Genomic DNA, 23099 nt, shown 5'->3' with positions numbered 1-23099 from the left:
CCTCCCTCCCTTCCTTCCTTCTTTTTCTGCTCTTCCTTCGTTTATTCCTTCCTTCCTGCCCTTTGTTTCTTCCTTCCTACCCTTCCTTCTTTTCTTCCTTCTTTTCTTCCTTCCTTCCCTCTCTCTCAATAGGCCAAGCCCAGGCCTGTTACCAACACATTTATTTTTAGAATGGGAGGGTCAGCTCCAAGGTCAAACCCAGGTGCATAATCAGAGCTCGTGAGAAAGAAGTACCAAAGGGAAGGAAACCAGCTTCCTCCTTTGCACAGAGCCAGTGTCTCTTTGCTCATTCAGAAGTCCCCAGGAGGCACTAGATGTTCGTAGCTAGAGCTATCTGGTCCATCAAGAAGACCTCTCAAACACACAGAGGCTGCCAGCAGACAGAAGCCCAATTCTATTCCATCCCTGCATAGATCACTTGCCTCCACAACCCACATGCCACCTCCTCCTGGAGCCCACCCAGCTGATCTTGGTAGGGAGAAATGCTCAGGCTTGAAAGGGCTATGTCCCCTGATTGAGGGTGGCCACCACTTCAATTGTCTCTTGATGAGGTTTCTGCCTCATTTAGCCCCAGGTCTCCAGGGAGTGTATACTCAGCTCTTGGCCCACAGTTACTGACCTGAGTCAGTAACTCAGGTGTCCCACATCCATGGCCCAGGGAATATGCTTCAGAGAACCACAGCTCTATAACCCCATAGATCCTCCTTCTGGGGCCCCCACTCCCAGGTACCCAGGCAAGACGGCCAATGAATGCCGTCCACACTGATCATTACAGCCGTGACCCGACAAGGACACAGCCCACTCCATCCTAGAACTCTATGTAGGGAGTGCGGCTTAAAGGTTTAAGCAGCATTCGTGACTTTAAGAAAGCTGACCCATGAAACAGACAACCACCAGGAAGCTCTGGCCACCGTCCTGCAAGTGCCCAGAAGGTGACATCTTGGCCTTCCCATTCAGAACAGCCCCAAGTTCTCCCTGGACCCAATATGGACGCAGGACTTGGAGGTTGTCCTTTCCCAGTGATCACAGTCCCAGCATAGGCCAGTGTGTTCAGGGACTTCCTCGACCAGGTAAAAGGAGGCCACAGCAATCCCCCCTACTCAGCACTAGTAAGTGAGTCTGAAATGGGCACAAGCCACGTTCAAAGGCCTGCGAGTCTTCTTGTGGAGTTAGTGCCTACCACTTCCAAGAAGTGAGGCCAAGGCCGAGGCCATGGCTGGGGTAGTGAGGCTAGAGTGAGGTCCTTCTTCCTGACTTGGCCTAAAAAGGGCTCCTGGGCAGCTGTGGAGCACATGGGAGCTCGGAGTCTCCTGGCAGTGGGTCCTGTCTGCCCCTTCCCCATGCTCCTGTCTCTGCCTGCTATGGCCCCTTGCAGGAACTGGCTGGCCCTTGTGAGCTGGTGCAGCCCAGCAGCCGGGTTGTCCAGCCTGCATGCGGGAGATAACCTGCACCCACTGTGGCCAGGCTAGAGGTCAGCAGAAAAGGCAAGGCTGGGGTGGGAGGAGCAGGAGGCCGGCCAGTGTCTACAGAGGCAGAAAACTACAAAAGCAGCCAAAATCAGGAATGAAGGCTAGAGGAGGCGGGAGATACTCAGCCAGGAAGGTGGGGCTGGAGAGGAAAATTAAAATAAAACCAGAACGCTATTCCGAGGAAATGAAATTAAAAGGAGGGAGAAAACAGGAAGGAAAGGTGAGCAAGTTATGAGTTGAAAAAGCTAAAAAAAAAAAATTAAAATCTTAGGGTTGTGTAGGTGACCAGGAAAGGAGGAGGGAGGGAAAAAAGGCTGAAATCAAACCAAGGGACAGAAATGGTACCTAGGTATGTCCGAATCAAGAAACTGCCTGCAAAACACAAACAACCACACGTTAGTGAAGGGCTGTGGGTGGGCAGTGGAACAGCAGGGGACAGCAGCAAGCGGCAGCGGGGGCAGCCGCCTGAGGCTGGCTAACCCCTTCAGGGCCGGGCGGGGGAGGGGCAGGGGCTGCAAAGCAGGGACCGTGGAGCAGGAAGAGGCCCAGATGTGGCAAAGCGCATGGTAGCCTGAGGCCCTGGGCAGAGCTAGCCAGGCCCAAGTCTCAGCCTCTATGGAGTGGCTGATCTCTGAGCAGCCTGGCTCTCAAAGGCTCCTAGGATGTCAGCCATGTCCAGGGAACAGGAAGCTGGCCCCATTGGGCTCTGGGGAGGAGGCCATGGGCTAAGGATCGTGCCTGAGACTTTTCTGGGGTAGGGAGGGCTGGGGTTGCACCAGCGGGGACAGCGAGGGCAAGAGCCAAGCGAGGGGCCACATCTGTCTTCCCTCCTCCTGGCACCCAGGCCCTCCAGCCTAGGTGTGGGGTTGGACAGGGAACAGGACAGAAGCTAGTCAGTCCAGGGCAAGGCCTGAGCCTGTTTAACCAACGTCCTGTCAGCTGAGGAACAATGAGTCTTGGCCTCATAGTTGCCCCCTACCTAGCCAGGGTCAAGGATGGCTGGGCTGGTGGGGGATGGATGACAAGAAGACACCAGCAATAAGGTCTTCAGCACAAGGAGACAACTAGAAGGGAAGTCGGGAAGGCTCCCACCTACCCACTGACCTCCTGGTCCTACCCCTCCCCTTGGCTCCCAGAATGTCCTGCAGTGGGTGATCAGGGGTCAAGGGGGTTAAGCCACTCCCAGACCCCAAAGCACCTCTTAGCACTCAGTGGCAGACAGGCCCTCCCAGCCCTCACCCTTGCCTCTGTGGCCCTGAACTCCCATGCCCAGGCACAGTGGCCAACACTAGGGGGCAGCACCCATATTAGGCCTCAGCAGGGTGCATTTGCAGAGCAGGAGATGAAAGACCAGAGGAAGTTCTAGGTCCCCCTCACACAGTAGTCTGGCTCCCCTCCTATCTCTCGAGGTGAACTCCAGCCTAGCCCTCATAGTATCACCTTCCTAAGAAAACACCTCCGGAAGTGCGGGGTGAGGACCAGAGCCACATGGGCACACCCCCGTCTCCATCCTCTCCTGTTGGCTGTACCCAACAGGAAGCTGCCTCTGGTGCTTTGGGGGAGCACCTCTTCTGGCCCCTCCCTATGTGGCTGTGCAGAAGAGGAGCTCTGGATGCAGAAGTCGGAAGAACAGAGGCCACTCCTGGGACTCTGGGTCCATGCAACCCCTCACAGGGATGTGACCCTCCCACGCTTCTCCAAGGGTGTTGCACCCTTAAAAAATGTTTTACAACAAATAGCCTCAGATACAGCTCCTGGGTCAGCTCTTGATTCCTTGACCCTGGGTCAGGCAGAGTCACTGAGGAAGACCCGTGTTGAGGCTCAGCCCCTGCCAAACACTTAACAAATCCTTGGGAGACTGTGTCCCAGGCAATTTTGTCCAGCTGGGCATCCGCCCTGGCATGACGACTCTTGCAGGATGACTCTGGCCCTTGGCAGCCTTTGTGCGACTCTGTCATACCCAAGCACCCTGGCAAACCCTTCAGGGCTGCCAAGAACATCTCAGGGGGCCCTTTCCCCTCTACTGTTCAAATGAAGATGGGGGTTGAGACTCTCTGGAGCTTGGAAAGTGGTAAGAAGCATGTGTTACGTGGTAACCAGCAGCCACACCTCTGTTCGAGCTGCCAACTAACTCTGGACTGCCTTCTTGATCCCCACTCATCCTCCCTGCCAGAGTCGTCAGACCTGCTCCTACCAGTGTGGTTCTCAGAAACATGGCCTGCATGTTGGTCTCCCACCCACCCCCGCAACCAACCATCTACCCACAAACCCCCAGGCACAGGACAAGCCCACGCTGACACTCCTCAGGAGACAGGATGACGTGAATGTGTAAACCAGAGATGGGGGACATGCAATTGAGGGAGCAGAGAGACTCGGAGGCCACGGGCCACCACTCACTGCTCTGTCTCTTTAGGTGTCAGAAAGAGGGAATGTGGGCCTGGCGCTGGCCATGGCATGAGTGCCTTGGTGAGTAGAGGCCATGATAGGCTGGTGTGGTTGACCTGTGTGCGAGCCGGTCAGCGGGGGTTGTGATCCTCCCACCCTCCTTGTGACTCACCGGTCATCCTGGGCTGGGTGGACATATCCCGATGAGAGGATGTTGAGGGACAGGATGTTGGGGTCGATCAGAGATTCGTCAGTTTCTGGAGTGTTTCGGATGCGACCTGCGGGAAGGGCAGTGGCCGGGTGTCATGCCTGGCAAGGCTAGTGGCCCAGGTATGCTGAGACTGCTAGACAGAAGCCAGGTTAATGAGTGGATTCCCTACATGACTGTTAGCCATGTAAGGGGCACTAGGGAGGCTGTTGGGGACCTGATGGTTCCTGTGACGTGGCCAATGCCTCCTTCCTCTGTCTCCCCTCCAGCAGAGGGGCTGTGTTCTGTTTTTCAGCTCTACACTTTCTGGTGGATCTCAGCTGCCTAGCTTAGCAAGCTCAGGCCTTTCTACTTGTGGGACAAGGAAACCTAAACCAGATGAGGGGTGAATGTACCCCATTTTATGCTTAAAGATAATAACAAAGGGAGAAGCCACATCGTCCATGCATACTCTCTTCATGTACTAACCACTTTTCCAGGCCGAGAAGATGCCTGCTTTTGGTGTCCATCTGTCTGTCTGCAAGAGAGACACTTCATCTCCTAACTCCTCAGCCTGAAAGCAAATATCTTCTCATGTAAAGGAGCCCACGTCTGGCTCATAGGTTCTCTGCCCTGGCAAGAGAGTGACCAGCTTGCCTCTCCTCCACTGCACATTCTGGGCCATCCTGCCTAGCTCCCTGCAGCTCTGCTGCATAAGGATTCTGGGAGGGGACAATCTAGGGTCCTTTCTTGATGCCAAACTCTCCAGTACTTGGGATACTCATGACAAGTAGGAGTTTAGGGCAAGGAGAGCCTGCCCAGAGAAGATACTCAATGCTAGGGAATTGACCTCCACAGAGCTCTCTGCCTGAGGAGAGACTCGGGCAGGATACAAGAGAGAGATGGGGACTGGGTTAGGATCATCTCTATCCCTCAAAGGGCCACCTATATGGAGTTCATGGCCACCAAGGTCTGTTATCTTTCCTCCATCTTGATGGCCTTTCTCCACAGTGTCCACTTCACAGGGCCTAAAAGGCCCATGTAAGGGATGCTAGGCTTGGGGATTAGCAATAACCTAAATTGGACCAAATGTTCACGGTAGTATCTCCCTCACTTCCTTTAAGTCCCCACTGCCACCCCAAATTGGCAGCTTTTGGTGTCTGCATTTTTAGAAGAAGAGAGATGAGATTTAAGGCGGTCTGGGTTGTCCATCTGAGGGGGAGGACATAGTGGCATGGGACACCACCAGATGACAGCATAGGCAGAACTTCCCCCACTCCAGCGATAGCTGGGTTCAGAAGCCAGGTGCTAGGTCTGATCTTGGCCTTGGAATGGATACAGCTTGGACTCTCCCCATAGGATACTTTGATCGCAGGTTTCATGCTTTTTCTGATCCCTGACACACACTTGTAAAGCTCAAATGTCCATCCTCGTACCCAGACCAACTCTCCACAGCCCTGTGTGTGGGGACCCAGGACGACAGGTCAGTTTAAGGACACCGGTCCTGAGATCTTGCCTACCCAGGACTGGGAGCTGCTTCTAGATATACCTCGGTCCCAGGGTAGAGGAGCTACATACTGAGATAGGTATCTACCCATGTCCCCCAATGAGAGTCTAGGGAACAGCTTGGTAAAGGGGAATTCAAAAGACAAGGTCACAGAGAAAGACAGTGTTCTTGCCCTCCCTAGCAAGGTGTGCTAGAGCTCTGGCCCCATAGCACAGCAGTGGCATTGGCCAAGCTGAAGTCGTCACGGGGTGAGTGTGGCAGCCCTACCATCAAAATACACGGAGCCCGCCCTATAAGGCCGAGGACTGGAATAGTCTTCCACAAGCTAATACTCAGGATCACAGCCACCTCCCAAGACCAGACAAAGCAGAGAAGGACCCTGAAGTGTCCCAGATAGTCCCAGACAGCATGCTTGTTGCTGGCACCCTGATTTCCAGAACTGTGACACTTGGTAGTTTCCTAGTGTTTTAAGTTAAACTGTGGTTTCAACAACCCTGGAAGGGCAACACAGATTTGGTAGAAACTTGGGACTCTAGCAGATCCAGGGCTCTCCCTTTTGGGCAATCGGCTGAATCACAAAAAGACTTCATGACCTAGCCACACCCCCACACAAGACAGAACTGTGGTTAGATCCCAGGGTTTTGCCTGCTCCTGAGGTAACCCCTGCCTGCCGCACTCACCCACAACCAGCTCTCGCACTTCCTTCCAGCGGATGTGGCTTCCTGTCTCATGCAGCAGTGTCACGGTTATCCGTCTCTGGATGCCCTGTAACATGCCAGGAGAGGGAACAGTCAGGTGGCAGTGGGGATACAAGGAATTTCAGGGCAGGGCAGGCTCTGGGGAAGGCAGGTAAGGCTTCCCACCTGGTGGAGAAGGAAGGTTCCCATGCAGGGCATACCGCCACGGTGGTCTACCACAGCAGGGATGTAACTGGAAAAGATGGTGGTGGTGAGATACAAAGCCCCTCCTCCAGCCCACCCACAGCACGAGACCTGGTCCCAGAGTCGGCAGGGCTGAAAACCCCTTCAGGAGAGCAGGTCCTGCAGGGCTGGCTGTCTATAACAGCTCCCATATTTTCTCATATTTTCCCATGTACCTTAAAAGTCAGAAATCTATATACCCAATGACCTGGGCACAGCTGTATCAGGACTTCTGTGCTCCGTGCCTCAAGACTGGGACACTCAAGGAGAACCTGGTCCCAGGCCTCCCCGACACCAGTTCAGGGTTGCCTGGCCCTCTTTTCCCATGTTAGCCACTGTGGATTCTCAGCTGCATTCCGAACACCATTCCCAGTGCCCTTCTCCTCTTTATTTACAGACTCTTAGGCTCCAAGCTGGCACCCAACATGGGCATTCTGGGTAGCCACTCACTCGCCATTGGCTTCCAGTTCGCAGATCTCGAAGTAGACCAGCAGGTCATACTTGCAGTGGCAGGGACCTGGGGAAGGCCGTGTCATCGTGCTGAGCTTAGTGGCGGGCACTAGGAAGACAAGAAAGCAATGTTGTGAGATGGGGCACTCAGGCAGAGAGCAGCAAAGGCTGCACAGGCAACGATTGCCCAGACAGAGATACCCAACTGGTCTACCCATGGCCAGGACTGGTCTATCCATGGCCAGGTCACCCCCAGCTCTGCATGGTCAGGCACGAGAAACCTGGTACTGGTCTCAGATGTGTGGACACTTACGCTCTCTACACCCAAGTAGGAGCATGTGGCCTTACACACGTGGGTGTGAGGGTGGTGGTTAGAGACTCCACGTACCGCTAGGGCAGCAGAGACACTTGCTCAGAGGTCCTCCCAATGTATAGGACTCCTCTGCCTGGACTGTTACCTGATCTACACTTGGACACAACAAAATGTATCAATCCAAGTATGTCTTGCCAAGCACCCACAACTTGCCTGGGATGCCCTAAACTCAACATGTCTACTCCCTGACCACTTCTACCCACCCCACCCCATCCCTGTAATCCTGGGCCCAACCATGTCTGTCCACAGCCCCTGTGCTGGGCCCTTCCTCCACTGAGTCCCTGCTGAGTGTTCATTATGCCACCTGTCACTGGGTCTAAATGTCTCCCTTGCGGACAGGCTGGTGAGCACAAAGCCAAAAACTATCTACTCCTCAGGCCAGAAGACATCTGCTGTATCAGCTGCAGCCTGAAAGACCATTACACCCACAGCGGGGTCCAACCACACTTTCACCCATAGTGGGGGCCCTCACTGCCCGGGCCCCTGGACTTAGGAGAACCTCACCTACCTGGCTTGGATAGTGGCATGACCCGGGGGAAGTGGCGACGTGAGGGCCTCAGGGGGCTGTGGAGGAAAAGTCAGAGTGAGCAGACCTAGGCTGGTAGCTAAGTCCTGGGGCAGGGCAGCCTGATCAGAAGCCCATTCATGTGTCCCTTAGTTTCCTGTCCCATCAGACCCAGGAAGAACCCAGGTCTCTGTACATGCTTAGATAGGCGAAGAGGAACCCTTAGGGCCTTAGATACCATCCCAGAGGCTCCACAAGGCCCCAGGGACTCAGCGCCCCAAATAATCTCTGCTTCTTCCCTCTTCTATTCCCATACCCTGGGCATCCCTCAGCTGTGAGGTCTGCTCAGCTGACGAGAGATAGCGTTGGAGAGGAGCAAAGGCCTGTCAACACATTTCCAGACCTCAGGGTGGCTGCCATTCCTGTCCCATCTCCTGGACCCATGGTGCGATGGCTTCCAGGTCCCTTAACCTCACACCCCCACCTCCTGAGACTTTCCTCTGTCCCTTTTTCCCAAATACTGGGGGGATCAGACAGCAGTTCCCTTCCTAGAAGTGGCCAGCGGGCAGCAAAGCCTGGCCTATTCCTTGGAAGACTCCCATGCTTGGCTGATGGTCAAGGTACTGACGACAGTGGTCCCAAAGGGCAGCGGCAGGCACGGCCCATGCTCTGACTATGCCGGGAAGCTAAGGAGAGGACATTAGAGGTACATGGAACACTTGGGCGGCCTAGGTAGATGACCTGAGCACGTCCTTGCAAAGAGGTGGGAATGGGTGCTGCTGGTAGTGGCCGAAGACCTCAAACACAATTGGCTGGCTCTTGATGTACTCGATGAAGGACTTGGTCACCTCCACCGCAATCTAGAAGGAGAGGAGGGAAAGGATGGATCGTATCTGAAAATGTTCTGTGTTCATGAAAACACAGTACTCTCGGCCCAGCCCTCTGCACCGGTTCTAGCCATGACATCCCTGGATCTGGTGCCCGTGTCTACCCAGGGCTCATTTTGAGACGCTTTCAGGGCCTCTCTTCTGACCCCAGGCTCCAATTTTAAACATCACAGATTCCCCTGCTACCTAGCTGTACGTCAGTACCCCAGCATGGCACCGGAGGTTCTACAACCTGGTGCCAGACAGCCCCCTGGATAGTCCATTCAGAGGAGAAAGAACGGATTGGAAGGGAAACTCATGCTTAGGAAGGGAACACCCTTGGTGTTGGGATAAGGGCCAGGACCTACATTTTGGACATGGTAGAATCCAAGAGGGGGTCCCCTGCCAGTGTTCTTCAGGGGCTCAGTGGAGAAGGCCTCATCGTGGCGGTGGATAAAGCTGCGGATCAAGAAGAGGAACTTGAAGCAAGGACTTGCAGCAAGGACCTGTGGTCTCACTGGGTATCACGTGAGGCTGCATGGCCCACAGCCTATGTGGGCTGCGCGCCCCTCAGGAGACCATCCTCCTTCCAAGCAGCCCAGGGTGCTGATAACAGGCTCACTTGAACTGGCAGAAGATGTCGGCATATTCAGCAGAGATACTGGACGCCTGCAGGACTGTCACCCGGAAGGTGAAGGTGCTGCCTAGGCGGAGGTGGTCCAGGGCTGTATCCAGGGGTCCCTCCAGGGCTCCAGTCTTCTCAGGGCTGTCTAGGAGGCCTTCAGGAGTCACAGCTGTTGGGAGCCAGGGCAGAGGGACAGGGCCTCTAGGTTCCAGGCGCTTCAAGCCCTGCTCCCACACATCCGTGCCGCACACAGTGAGGCCGCGCCTACCTGAGCAGGTGTTGTTGTTGACCTCATCAGCTGAAGGCCCGGAGTCAGCACCCTGGCCCTGGCCTTCTACAATGCGCAGCTCCTCCTGGGAGGTCCCTGAGCGGGACATCCCCACCACAGGGCAGGACTCAGACTGGAACTGTGAGAACACAGAGTTAGAGAAAGCCCAGGAGGCAGATGGCTAAGCTGTCACAGAGATCTGTGCACCGGGACCTGGGTCGTCCTGAGCCGGCCTTGCCACTGAAGCCTAGACGAAGCACCCACCTTTCTAGGCCTCTCCTCCCACTGCCATGAGCAGCCCACCTTGACTCTCTGGTTTACATGAGCTGAGGTGTGAACTGCCTGAGAGGAACACACCACCTGCCTCAGTGCCTGAGACATAGGAAAGGGAACCAGGAACCATTCCTGGCCTTTAGTTCTACCCCCAGGGCACCAGGGCCTTCCTGGGGGCAGGTCACAGGCAGTTCTTCCATACTGGACATCCTCAGGCTGAGATCTTAAGCCAGGTATCTTAGTAAGTGTGGCTGGAGAGGGGCACTGCATGGATTTAACCCCTCTACCATCTCCTCAGATAGTCTTTTCTGTGGGGGTCAGAGGGTGGTCTCAATGGGGTTGCTCTCATTCTCACAGGTTTGAGGGAAAGCAGGAAGAAGGATGGTAGAAAATATAGTATGCTGTGGGAACCCCGAGGAGAGAGAATGGGGGTGCCTATTCTAAAAAGCTGCCTCTACTCACCGTCTCTATGCCTTGCTGTGGGAGACTCGGGAAGATGATTGGACCAAGTGGGTCCTGACAAACTGGGGAAGGGACACTTGTGTGTTTTAGACAGCAAGGGATGGGACAGGCACAGCACTGGGGGAGAGAGAAAAGACTCCACGCCCATGGATCCCTGCCAGGAAACCCTTAGAGCGTAGGTTTATGTCGAAAAGGGAATATACAAGGCAAGTCTTCATAATACCTTTTCAAAATGCTGGTCATCAAAGGAGATTTTAGCAGTCCCTGACTGACGGACCCCTGAGCCATAATCTGGAGCCTCTTCATCAGCTGCAAGAGGAATAAGCAGGGGGTCGATTGGCCAACTTGTTTCCATAGTGGACAGAGCCAGGCCAAATGGCCCTGGGACCGTGGAGAGGGTATAGGAACCAGGCACCAGATTCTTAGCTGCCCTGAGCAGCCAACATCACCACCTGCAGCTCAGGAGTCACCACACTAACCACCAGCCTGTGCTGCCTCGGGGACCCCACAAAGCCCCACCCTGTCCGACCTGCCTGTCCCAGGTGCTCAGGGAGAACAGCAGGCTCCTGCCACCTCTCCACCACCCTCTTCAGAGCTCATGGGCCCTACTATGTCACCTCCAGCAGTGTGGCTACTCCTCTGCCACCACCCAGTCAGCCAACTGTATCTGATAGCCAGGACCAGCCCCAATGGGGCTCAATGGATGAGCTGACCCCAACCCATGGCCACAGGGCCGGGCAGGGGTGACAAGACTGTGTTTTCCCTAAATTCCTTTCTTTCATTGCCACAGATGGGGAGATATTAGTTATGACCCCAAACATGCTAAAATCCAGTTGCCTTCATAGAAGATCTGGGGACCCCAGATCAGACTTCATCATAGCCTCTTTTCCTGAATATGACTTAGGGAACAGCGGGGCTGTGGCTGCTCACAGGCCTGAGCTAAGTAAGCCTCACACACCTTTCTAACTCTCAGCCCTCCTCTGATACATGGGGGACCCACTGAGTCCCACTGGGTTTAGAGTGGAGGTAGACCTGAGCTTAAATTTGGAGATGGGATCATTGGCCAGCAATCCTAATGATGACCCCCTAGAGGGCTCTTCTCACTGAGAACAGAGCAGGTTAGCCACTTCCTCTGCAAGGGACGTAGGTGAGTCCCTTGGCCTCGAGGAATATTTGGATAAGATGGAGACATCTACCCAGTGTGGTTGGGAGCTGCTAGATCAGATAGGAGATTAAGGGCCTGGCAAGATGGAGGAGGAACTCCCCAGGAAGGAGGCACCCCTAAACAAGGACTTTCCAGCAGTGAGGCCAGCGTGGTATTGAAGTCTGGGCTCTTTTACCAGGTCATAGTTCCCACTCCTGAGCGTTGGGGGAAACAGTGTCTGTGCTCATCTAAACAATTATCAGTGTGTCATGACTGGTGATAGGTTGGAACGGGCGGGGGCGGGGCAGGACATTTGGAAATCACAGGCTGGCGAGAGTGGCAATACAGCCCACAATTAGCTTAATTAGTAGAACCAATGTCACCTAATGTGGCCAGAATACCAGGGAAGGAATGATTAGACATTTCCGAGTAGAGGAGGAAGAGGCATTGGAAGGTCAGAGGTATAAGAGCCTGGGGGAGAGAAGAACCTGGGGGTACAAGTATATTGGTGGTATTTGGGGTGCAAGAACTTGGGATATCGTGAATCTGAGAGTATGAGAGTGAGGCAGATAGCTGGGACATGATATCTTAGAGGTAGGAGAACCTGGGAAGTGTGACAATCTAGAACAATATGAGAACCTGGGAGTGTGTAACACATTGGGATGCCGGCCTTCCCAGATCCTCCGGGGCCCACATTGAGCCAGCGCCAAACTAACCATGGCCAGCCTGCGGCATCCCACTTAGTTCCACTGGGTTCCTGTCTCCCTGTCCCCAGGTGCCTGGGCAGCCATGGTATACAGACCACGGTCTAGGGCAGAGAAAAGAAGGCTTTGAACTGCCAATATAGCAGATGTCACCGCTGACCTGCGGCTACCTTCTGAACCATGACCTCACACTGTTCTCGGTAGTCCTACAAACATTCTCACCATACAGGGATTGCATTATAGGACTACAGATGAGCAAACGGAGGCCCAGGGGCTTCTGCAGCTCGCTAATCCTGGGACCTCCCGGCTATTCCAGGGGGATGGGGAGTGAGAAACTGTACACCTTTTACAAATGGAGGACCCTTTGTTTTCAGGCCCACCGATGAGGAGAGTCTACAGCCTCCAGCTTAGGCCTGTGCCTGAGACCAGGACCTAAGGGAGGAACATAGAAGAGAAACTGAGGCAGCTGTTGAGAGCCACTCTGGGAGGGGCCAGCAGTCTGCAGATTCCCTTGACTATGGAGAAAGTGGCGAGTGGGCTGGGCTGGCAGGTAGGCAGTCCATGCCGCTGGAAGGTAACAGGGAAATCTCTGGGCCCACCTGGACTGTGTGATAGGTGGGAATTCCAAGCCAGAGCAGGCTCAAACATCCTGGGCAGAGCCTGCACAGCTGAGATGTCCCTGTCTAGTCCAGGAGAGGCCAGAACCAAGAACTTGGCATACTTTTCCTTCAAGCCCCACCTGCCCACCTGCCTGGTTGGCCACAGGGAGGCTGAGGGGTCCTGGGTAAAGTCAGTTTCATATTGGCTCCTGCACAATATTTTTCCTCCCACCTTTGCTTGCAAAGGCAAAGCCCCCCACCTCTGCCAAGGGCCTCGGAGCCACACACACCTGAGATGGCCTGCACCGCCACACGGAGGAAGCCTTTCACCTCTCCCTTTTCGCTGACGATGGCCACACGGTGCACCAGGGGCACAGGGTACAGCAGGTTGCTCAGGTATACGAAGGCCCTGCAGGAGCAGAGCCATTGTCACAAGCGACCCTCAGGAGGTGCTCTGAGCTACAACAGTGATACCAAGGCCGGCTCACACACAACATGAAGCTGCAAAGCGGAGCGAAGCGGCGAGACAGCCAGGGCGGACGGACAGACGCAGCAAGGTGGGCTGGGCACAGGCAAAGGGGGGGTGAGGGAGGAGGGTTTTCAGTGCTCAGAGGAGACAGGAGGGGGAGGTACAGAGAGGAAGGAACTCAGTGAGTGGAGGGCACAGCCCAGCTCAGCCTGGACGTGGCTGTCTGAGAAGAGAACAGCTGAAGAAGGGGTTTCAGCCTGCTTCAAGGGCTGGAGGACCTGGGCTGAACAGGGACATGCTCACAAAGCCTCAGCGCTTAGAGTACGGATGTCTACTTTCCACGGCACCATCAAGCAACTCCTCTGTGGAGCTCCTTTAACAGACACCTGTGCCCTCTCCGCTTACCTGGAGGTCAGACACAACCCATCCCTAGGTGTCACCCTTCTCGGGGCAGGCATAACTCCAAGCGTGTGCCCATCACTCAGAAGCCTGGGCACTGCCCTGATCCTCTCTGCTAGACAACACCACCTATATCAAGAGTCTTGTTGGAGCTCCTTCAGTTGGCCTCTCCATCACCCTGCCTCTCCCCACTGTCCCTAGAGGGATGTAGGGCACCTGTCACATAGAAGTCCCCACACCTTCAGGGATGCCCAAGCCCCTTATCGAATCATCTAAGCCTTATGCAGTCCAGGACAGCCAACCCCATCTTACTGGCCCATGTGCAGCCTCCACCTGGCCACACGGGCCAATGAGACCCTGTCATCTGCCTGCTCTCATGACAACAGCTCATTCTCGTTCCATCTTCTGACTTAAGAACCTCTCTGTAGTCTTTCTGGTTTTCTGTGTTTTTAATATATGACAGAGTTTCAGCAAGTCGTTCTAGCAAAATCTTCCAAGTCAGGCCTCGGAGGGTGGGAGGCAGCTACCTTCAAAGGGCATAATGGTCCCCCTGGGCTATCTTTCTGGGACCCACTTTCCCTAGGAAGAGTACTAGCCCAAACCCTTTTTGTTCAAGGCACCAGTCAGGGCATTGCTGTGGAGAGGATGTAGAGAGCCCACAGAGGACTTTGAGGGAAAAGCCACCCTGGGGGTCAGGTGAAGGCCCTGTGCTGGCTAATCAGGGACCCCGAGCCAGACTGAAACCTACCTCTGCCATCCCAAGGCCCTGATAACCTAAGTTACCTCTCTAGAGGATGCACAGAGCTTGCTTGGAATCAAGCCCAGGTTCTGAGCTAGACAGATGAGCCATATTGGTGCTATGGAGATACTCCCAGCTCTGTGAGCACCCATAGGGAAGCTCACCACTTGACCCTCCCCCACCGTCCGGAACTAGGGGTCTGCAGCAGTACCCAGAGAGGGAGACTGAGGCAGAGCAAGGCTGTGCCTAGGTCATACAGTAAGATGTCAGCAGGCAGCTATCCAGGCTCCCTATGAGGCCTATTGTAAAATGGGGTGACCCCAGAGACTGTAGGACCCAAAGAAGAAATACATATCCTGGGACAGCTGCTGCTCCCCAACACCTGGAAGGTAGCTTATCAACTATGTCCTAACAGTGATGCCCCAAAATTTAGCTAGCTGTGCTCTCTCCTCTTTGATGGATGTAGAGTCTGGCATGGCCCGTTAGAGCTGGTGCAATATGGTACGCAGGCTCATTTCACAAGAGAAGAAACTGATGCATAAAAACATTGGGCAGTACCCAGGGGTGGCAGCAAGGGCCAGAGCTAGGATGGGACCTGCAAGTTACCCTCTAGGTAGCTCTCGGTCCTGCCACTCATTGCTTAGCAGTGCAACTAATCACGAATCAATCTTGCATATCCATCTTTTAGAACTTCCTCCCATCAGAGAGGGAAAACCCAGGCTGCCATGGCCCCCATTCAAACTGTAGGAACAATATTGCCCATATCTAATCCTAACCCTAATCTCTCACTGGAGGCTGGGTCATGTACTGAAAGAGACCCTTTGTGACCAAAGCCCCGACTCCTCCTTGACGTCATGATCCCCACACAGATCACATGGGAACTATGGGTCCAGTTGCAGCTGTGGGGTCAGATGTTGGTGAGGACAAAAATGCTGCAATGCCCCCCTTTTCTCTACATGATCTAAATGACCAACCCAGCCCAGTTGGCACTGTGGTGGGGTCATTTGGCTAGAAAAGATCTCTGGGCCTGGACTGCCTTCCAGGGGCAGCACTGGTTTTGAAGGGGCTACAAGCTGAATCTGGAAGACTTCTGTGCCCCACTCTGAGTGGAACTCATTCAGCCAGCACACCTGGGAGATGAGGGCACACAGGCGGACACTGCTCAGGGGGACCATAGACTCTAGACTTCATCTTACCTGTTCTCTGGGCACCAGAAACAACTAGAAGACAGTGTAAGCCGCTACAGGGTCAGAACACAGCCCTTGCCAACCTTAGTGTGCCACATCAGTCGAACACCTGGCTGCTCTCGGTCAGTAGAATACTATCACAGCCACACTGGCAAAGACAGGAGGCCCGGATAAGGAGGCCCAGCATTGAGCTAAGAGACTCATGGAGCTAACAGGTGCAGCTTCTTGCTGGGTCAACATTTATCCCTCTAGTACCCTCCCCAGACCCTGGCCCCTAAACCCTTAACTCTTATCCTCCTCTCTCCAGTGCCTGCCTCCCTGCCCCCATCTTCTGGATGTGAGTGAGGTAGAAAATGGGAGCCTCTGGGCCTACTTCACCAGCCAACTCAACCACATCTCCAGGCCCCCTGACACCTAACCATCAGAGACCTGGGATGTGAGAAGAGGCTCCCTGGTTATAGCCATGAGACGACTGTCCAAACCCAGAGTACCTTGAAGCAGACTTAAACACCCAAAAGAGGAGAGGAGGGCGGGGCAGGACGGGCAGAGCGGCACGTGTGGCGAGGCAGGAGGGAGGAGGCAGCGCTAACCACAGATTGGTGAGGTGCAGAAACGCATGCTGGGACCCCGGGAAGCCTTTCCAGAGGGGACGAGAGTGGGCACCCCAATTTTGCTTAAGCTTTGGAGAGAGAGCCAGCAGCTACCAGAGGGTAAAAGGAAAACCAAGGTGGAGCCCTCCTCGGGGCTGGGCCTGCATAGCTGCTGTGCGGAGAAGCCAATTCTTGCCAAACCAAAAAGGTCAGGTTATTGCCGAATGAAGCCTTGCACAGAGCACCCCACAAATACAGGGGCCCGGGCCTCTCATGGATGACTTTTGCTAAGTTTGGTCATTTTGTGAAATCTCAAATCCACAAGAGGGGGAAACAACGTTGGAAGGACCCAGCTCTTTTCACAAGACTGCAGAGCCCATACCCCATGTCTCCTCAATATCATTGTCCTCTGTGTCTTCTGACCCCTTGTCTATCTGACACCTGGAACCACACCCAGGGTCCAGCAGGCACAGGAGGTCTGATACTATAGCCCAAGGCTCACAGAGAGGGGAGCCTGTGCAGAGCTGGCCTGTAATCTGTATCTTTTGCTCAGGCTCAGCGGGGTGGAAGTCCAGACCCAGGGTACCTCAGAGGGAGAGGTTACCCATCTGTGTGCAGCTGGTTAGCTCATCATGGCTAACATCAGCCAATGACAGTTAGGAGAACACATCAGAGACGTTCCTGGCCAGTGATATGGGACCTGCTACCTCCCTAAAGGGAGAGGGGCTCTCACACCATCACCTCCATTCAAGGAAGGAAGGAAAAGCATGGAAAGTCCATAGTCTGTAAGGGACCAGGCTCAGCCTTGAACTTTCAATACTTGTGCCCCAAGATCAAGAGTTCTGAAACTCCCACGGTCCGAAAACCAATCTTAAACTCCACAAGAGGGCACTCCTAAGACTGCATCCGTTCCAAGCAGATAGGCGACAAACCCTAGCATGTCTGAAGTTATGCGCCTTACTGCTGAAGCCAGCAACTAGATGGGCCTCCCTGCAGCCCACTCCCTCAACCTCAGCCTCCCTCACCTATTCCAGAAAGTAAGCAGCTGGGGGTTCTCTGCAAAGGGCACGTGCCCATCTCATCACGTTGGCATGGGTGGTCAGGGGCTTGGAACTGTTCCCACCTGCTAGGCTCCACAAAATTAAAGCAGACAGGTGGAGGCCCTTCCTCCCCTGCCCTGGGAGGCTCACAGCCCCGCTCTTTTTCTCAGAACAGAGTAGCATTGAATACATAGGGTGCCTTCTTTTTGGACAACAGTGGAGTAAGCAGAAGGCACCTCAATTGAATAAAGCTGATTCCCAAGACAAGGGTTTGGAGCATCTTTCCTGGGGATATCTTTTTTCCCCTCTCAAATGCCCCTTGAACCCTGCCCAAGGGGTCACAGAATCTTGGTCACTTCTTACAGCCACTACAGGAACCATCCCAGCCACCCAGAGTGGGCACGGGGAGTTCTTGGCTGTAGCTCTGAACTCCAAGCCCCAGCCTCTCTGCCACTGGCCCCAGACTCTTCCCCGTTGAGCCAGAATATCCATCTTTTAGATGTGCATATATCCCGCTGTGAAGACACAGGGGAGCCGGGCTTTCTCAGTTTCCTCAGAAGCTAGCCCTAGCCTGGCTGGCCCAGAGGGTCCGGTGTCTGCCCTGATAACCCCATCGATTGCCACAGCAGTGCTCCTATGCAAAAGAGCTGGTTCCTCCCCAGCATGCGTGCCTCAACCTCACCAACCTTCCTACTAAACTGAACAGGGGGGGCCGGTCGTAAAACGGGTCCCGGCCGTCGCACAGCGTGTGCTCCGGAAAGACGTCGTCCTCCAGGTCCTCCTCCTCCTCCTCCTCCCCCATGCTCTGCTCCTCGGCAGGCTCGGTGGTGTCGGAGTCGGGGCTCGAGAAGGTGGGGGAGGGGGTGAGAGCAGCCATGCGCTCGCTCATGCATGTGTTGAGAAGAGGGTAGCTGTTGCAGCCAGAGATGACTGAACTGAGGTTAGTGCGACAAGACAGAAAGAGGTTAACACCAGCTACTCTGATGAAGGTGGGGCAGGGTGGGGCGGGACAAGGAGGACTTCTGTTTCAAACCAAGCACCCACCACCAAGAAATGCTGCTTTAAAAGACAACGAACAAAGAGGCGCCCAGTCTCGGGGCTGGGAAGAGGAAACAAAACAGAACACCCCAAGCTAACAACGACAACAGAATCCATTATCAGTAGAAGGCTCTGGAAAGCACCACCAACATATATGAGCGAGAACAAGGGTCCAGGCTGGCCGTAGCCAAAGCTCTTTGAGGACCTCCTTGGATGACATGGGGGTCGGAGACTAGATACAGACACCAGACTGGAAAACAAGGAAGGAGCCTCTGTGTTCCCACCCCCTAAACACTAGTCACTTAGAATGCCTGCTCCAGGCACCGGGGTGCTTGGGCAACACACACACTCATGGATACGCATCACAGTAGGTGACTGCAGTGGTGACAAGATGCCACCCCAGGTCTCCTAAAAAAAAGCTGGGCCTACAGGTGCTTGATGAGGAATGGCGGAGGGAAGGACAAAAGTGGAACATCGCTCTTTCTTGACTTCAGGGCAGGGCAGCTCAATGTCTGGGCTCTGACCCCACTGCTCGCGCTCTCTCTCTCTCTCTCTCTCTCTCAGGATGGGAGGAGGTGCCCACCTGCCCACCAGCCGGAACCAGGGGAAGCGATCATAGAAAGGGTCCCCGCCGGTCACCACGTTGTCACAGTCCTCAACGACGCTGGAGGGCACCTCTGCGGCTCTGTCATACATCTCCCGCATCAGGTCCAGGCGTTGCCTGTTGGGGTTCAAAGACCATGTAGGCTCAGACCAGTGCCCAGAAGCAGCCTGGCACCCCATTCCTCCTAGGGCATCAGACTCAGCTTGGTCCCATCGCCACCGTCCTGTCAGGGTCACAGACTCAGAGGTCTGCCAGCTAGAAACCCATGACAATGGCAGGTCACCCCAACTGCCTCCCAAGTCCTACCCGGTGATGGAAAAGGTGAGCTGAACAGACTTGACAAGGCAGGGCACAGCTGGAGAACTGACAGAGATGTGGGGGAGACACCCTACAGCAACTCAGAAGCGGGATTGGTAACACAGTCCTGAAAGCTCTTGTCGTGAGGCAGGAAAGGGAATGGAGACCACAAAGCATTTTTAAATCTCACCCCACCCCCAGGCAGGAAAAATATAGGCGGAAGAAAATGAGATTGTGCTCTCTAGAGGGCACAGAGTTTGCCTTCTAGGAAGAGAAGCATCCACTACGAATGGTGTTATATTCCTCCTGACTTCCTAGGACACAGGAGGGATGGAGAGCCCAGAGGCACACACAAACTGAACAAGAAAATGGTGTGCCTACTAATAATGTTTTGCTGTCTTCAGGAGGCCTGACTGACCGGGAAGAGCCCTTTCTACCTAGCTCAGTGGCTCTCAACCTTCCTAATACTGCAGCCCCTCGATACAGTTCCTCACGTTGTGGTGACCCCAACCATAAAATTATTCTTGTTGCTACTTCATAACTGTAATTTTGCAACTGTTATGAATTGTAATGTAAATATTTGTGTTTTCTTAGGCGACCCCCGTGAAAGGGTCAGTCGTCCCCAAGGTGTCCCGACCCACAGGTTGAGAACCTCTGCTCTAATCCCGAGAGATTAACAACTCATTCGTGAGCCTACCTTCTACATACAAACCCACAGACCCCCAAGTCCACACCCACCTCCCCTCTTCCTAAGGTCTCACGTACTTGACCAGTGTTCTCTCTGCCTTCAATTGCCAAGGACAGCGAGAAACTAGGAAGGTCCTTTGCTCAAGGCTGGCCTAATTCAGGGAGCTGGTCCACAGAGACCAGCTGCTCCACATTTTCCTCAGCAGTCCCAGGAACACCCTGGCTTTCTCACTCCTAGCCCGCACTGATGCCCAGTCATGGGCCTGTCTTGTGCCTTCTCTTCCCAGGGCTGTGAGTACATTCTATTCCTCTCGTGGCAGATGCCTAAGTCATTACCCAGTCATCTTCACACATGAAGACTTGGCATGAGTTTGGGGAGGAGTCTAAGGAGGCAGAAGTACTCATCAAACACACAAGCAGTGGAAAACTTCAGGAATGGCGGGTCACTACCGATGCCCTTCCACCTGCCCTGATCCTCAGTCTTCTGGGGGCTGAAGGGATGATTTCCCTCAGGCATGCAGAGTAGAGAAGCCAGCCCCTCCCACCCCCGAACTCTAAGGTCCTTGGCACAGACCTGACTGGAGGCACTAAGCCACCCTCCAGTCCCCTCTACTGCCTGAGTGCTCCTTCAGAAGCGGAACAAAAACATCACACCCGGAGACACACTGGCATTGTTGTGAAGCACACCCCAGTCTGCTTCTGTCCCCAGGAAGACACCCATCCACCATCCACCTCACCGCCCATCAGAGGCACCTGAGTTTCTCTAGCGTCCAGTAGTGGGTGGCCCCATTCTTCTGATCCTGGACCTCCACTGCCACAATGGTTCGGGGGAAGGGCCGTGTCTCTCGGTCTTTGGCAGCTTCTGGAGGCAGTAGGTCTGGCGGCAGTGGGGAGTAGAGGGTGTCTGTGAGGAGGACAAACTGGAACTGGACCTATAAGGGGAGAAGATGCTCATTCATCCACTCCTTGCTGAGAGGGAGCCAGGTTTCCAGGGAGCTTCTCCCCACGCCACCGAGACTGCAGCTCTATATTGTATAGTTCACCAAACTATTCAACCAGTCACTGAAAAATGGTCGACACTCCAACCCCGGTCCCCACCATGACTTGTTGATTCCCAAGCCCAGTTCCAGGGCTTCCTTCAACCACCCACACTGGGTACCTGGTTCAGGCAAGAGCCCCAGTCAGCTCTAGGGCTGGCTGAGTGCTGGTATTGAGCTGTGACTATAAACAACTAGCCCATCACTCATGAAGAACCCAACTCCTCTGATGGATTCCCACCTTCTTCTTTAGCTCCACGCTGATGGCGTTGGCCTCCTTCAGGAAGATGGCATTGCCCCACAACAGGTCACGTAGAGAAGTGAACTGGTACCACTTCCATTTCCGGAAGGCCCACAATGCCAGCTCACACTCCCGCTCGGTCCACTGGACTATGGGAGAAGCCATGGGTGTCATCAAAGAAAGCCATAATATAGCCTACCACAACCTGAGTCCTGTAAGATCAAGATGACTTGGCAACATCACAGGACCAGCTGAGTGGACCTGGTCCACACTGTAGCTGGTCTATTGAATAAAGAGTAGCCCTTCCGTAGTCAACGTAGCCAGAGATAGATGTTGAAGGGCAGGCTAACTTGGAAGACTGGCTGGGTTCCAGCCCTCTCTCCCCAGATAAAGGCTCCTCCGATCAGTCCCTGCCATACTGGGTTGGGGTCCCCATGCTCGCATTCCTGATTTCATACTAAGCCCTCTTGGTGTGGAGAAAGGAGACCCAAACAGAAGGACCAGTCAAATAAGAAATGTGGAAATGCCCCAGATCACCCAAAGATTAAGTGCCCCCCCCCCAATGAGCTTCCCTAATAGGTTGGAAGTCAAAGCAGGTCAGAGGCCATATCACCAGTGATAGCCACACCTGCCTTGCGGGGCTGGCAGTGGGGAAGAACACTCTTGGGAGAGGAAGAGGAAGGGCGGAGTAGAGGCTCACACATCCTCTATTCACGAAGCCCTTCTGGAAAGGGGAATCCTTAGTTGAGGTGCAGAGTGAGCCAGGCCTTTGGTGGTCTCCACACACCACACAGTAAACATGGAGAGCTCTCGTCAGCACCCATGGTTCTGGCCCACTCCCATGAACAAACATGTGTCTGTGTGCATGAGACGTGTGGTCACTTGCTCCAGTCCAGCCTCCCAAACCTTGCCTATAGGATAGTACCCTGAATGAAGGAGGTTTACTTCCCAGGGCAAAAGTTCAGACCTCCAGAGAGCCACTTGGGACCTGCTCTTTCAGGCCTTGTTGCTAGGAGACAAGCCCATCTTGAGTCCTTACCTTCATCCTCTGGTTCTTCCTCCTCCTCATTCACCTCTGGGTAGTACCTGGAATCCATCTGCTTCTGTAGGGCCTCCAGCTTACTCTCATAGTCCTGAAGAGATAGGGAGGCCCTGTGTCTCTACCATCGACTGAGACAGTCTCACCCTAGCCCACTGGAGTGCAAAGGAGGGACCCGGCCAGCAGAGAGCACGGCCAGAGGGAGCAGAGAGCTGCCTTCCCGGTGGGCAAGAGCATATAGGGGCCTGGAAAGCGGGGTGCACATTCTCACCAGCCTCTGCTGCTCTAGCAGGTATGTGGCCTCCTCCCGTTCTCGCCGGTACTGGTCCTCCAGCTCCTGGAGCCTGCAAGAGAGCATCGGGTGAACACAAGGCCATGAGACTTGGCAGGCAGGCATCTGCCCCTACGCCTCACCTCTGCTCCATCTCCTGCTTCATGTCGATGCCCTGCTTCTCCAGCAGTTCCCGTTGGGCAAAGGCCCAGTCCACTGGCTCGGCGGGCGTCTCTGCGCAGGGGGTTCGCTCACGCTCTTGGCGGGCCTGCTCGGGGTGGTTAAAACGGAACACGTGGCTCTTGCCCATGATGATGCGGTTCCCTGGGAGATGGAGGCAAAAGCAGCCTTGGGGTACCTGTGGGTTCCAGGTGCCCTCGAGGGTGGGAGAAGGAGAAGGGAGAAAAGGGTACAGGTACTTCATCTGCCTGGGTATCCTAGCATCACCCACCTCGGGAAGAGCATCCAGCCCCTCAAACCCTGGCTCCAAATCACCTTTCTCCTTGGAATGGGCCCCTTTGTTGTCTCCCAAATCTATCCTCTTGACTATGTGGTTTAGGTTTTGTAGGAGGGATTGGTAACGTTTAGAGACACAGGCTATAGAAGTCCCAGGATGCTATAAGGTGAAGTTCAAAGGATTGGAACACTGATTGGAGATCAGATGTAAGACTGTTCGTGAGGTTTCAGATGAGAACAGGATTCCATGAGAACTTGGGCTAGAGGT

General features: G+C 54.4%; 1 protein-coding gene across 13 annotated transcripts in view; it reads right to left on the bottom strand.

The window, feature by feature from the left end:
• Positions 1-23099, bottom strand: part of Kif1a (kinesin family member 1A) — an 88427-nt gene that overhangs the window by 17021 nt on the left and 48307 nt on the right. For 4 of the 13 annotated variants that reach the window (XM_075952107.1, XM_075952108.1, XM_075952110.1 and 1 more), the window contains 18 exons: positions 22519-22699; positions 22376-22448; positions 22105-22198; positions 21066-21214; positions 20541-20719; positions 18783-18920; positions 17848-18096; positions 13028-13146; positions 10514-10599; positions 9556-9694; positions 9285-9456; positions 9031-9121; positions 8538-8656; positions 7800-7855; positions 6919-7027; positions 6412-6478; positions 6229-6313; positions 4027-4132 (listed from right to left, as the gene is read on the bottom strand). In XM_075952107.1, coding sequence (XP_075808222.1) covers positions 4027-4132; positions 6229-6313; positions 6412-6478; positions 6919-7027; positions 7800-7855; positions 8538-8656; positions 9031-9121; positions 9285-9456; positions 9556-9694; positions 10514-10599; positions 13028-13146; positions 17848-18096; positions 18783-18920; positions 20541-20719; positions 21066-21214; positions 22105-22198; positions 22376-22448; positions 22519-22699 — 2212 coding nt within the window. Of the gene's footprint in view, positions 1-1814; positions 1842-4026; positions 4133-6228; positions 6314-6411; positions 6479-6918; positions 7028-7799; positions 7856-8537; positions 8657-9030; positions 9122-9284; positions 9457-9555; positions 9695-10513; positions 10600-13027; positions 13147-17847; positions 18097-18782; positions 18921-20540; positions 20720-21065; positions 21215-22104; positions 22199-22375; positions 22449-22518; positions 22700-23099 lie in introns of all 13 variants that reach the window. The other 9 variants (XM_075952114.1, XM_075952118.1, XM_075952115.1 and 6 more) reach the window with 3 other exon arrangements.

The sequence above is a fragment of the Microtus pennsylvanicus genome, chromosome 17 (genome assembly GCF_037038515.1).
Source record: "Microtus pennsylvanicus isolate mMicPen1 chromosome 17, mMicPen1.hap1, whole genome shotgun sequence".
Lineage (NCBI taxonomy): Eukaryota > Metazoa > Chordata > Mammalia > Rodentia > Cricetidae > Microtus > Microtus pennsylvanicus.
This window is presented reverse-complemented; position numbering and strand designations above follow the sequence as displayed.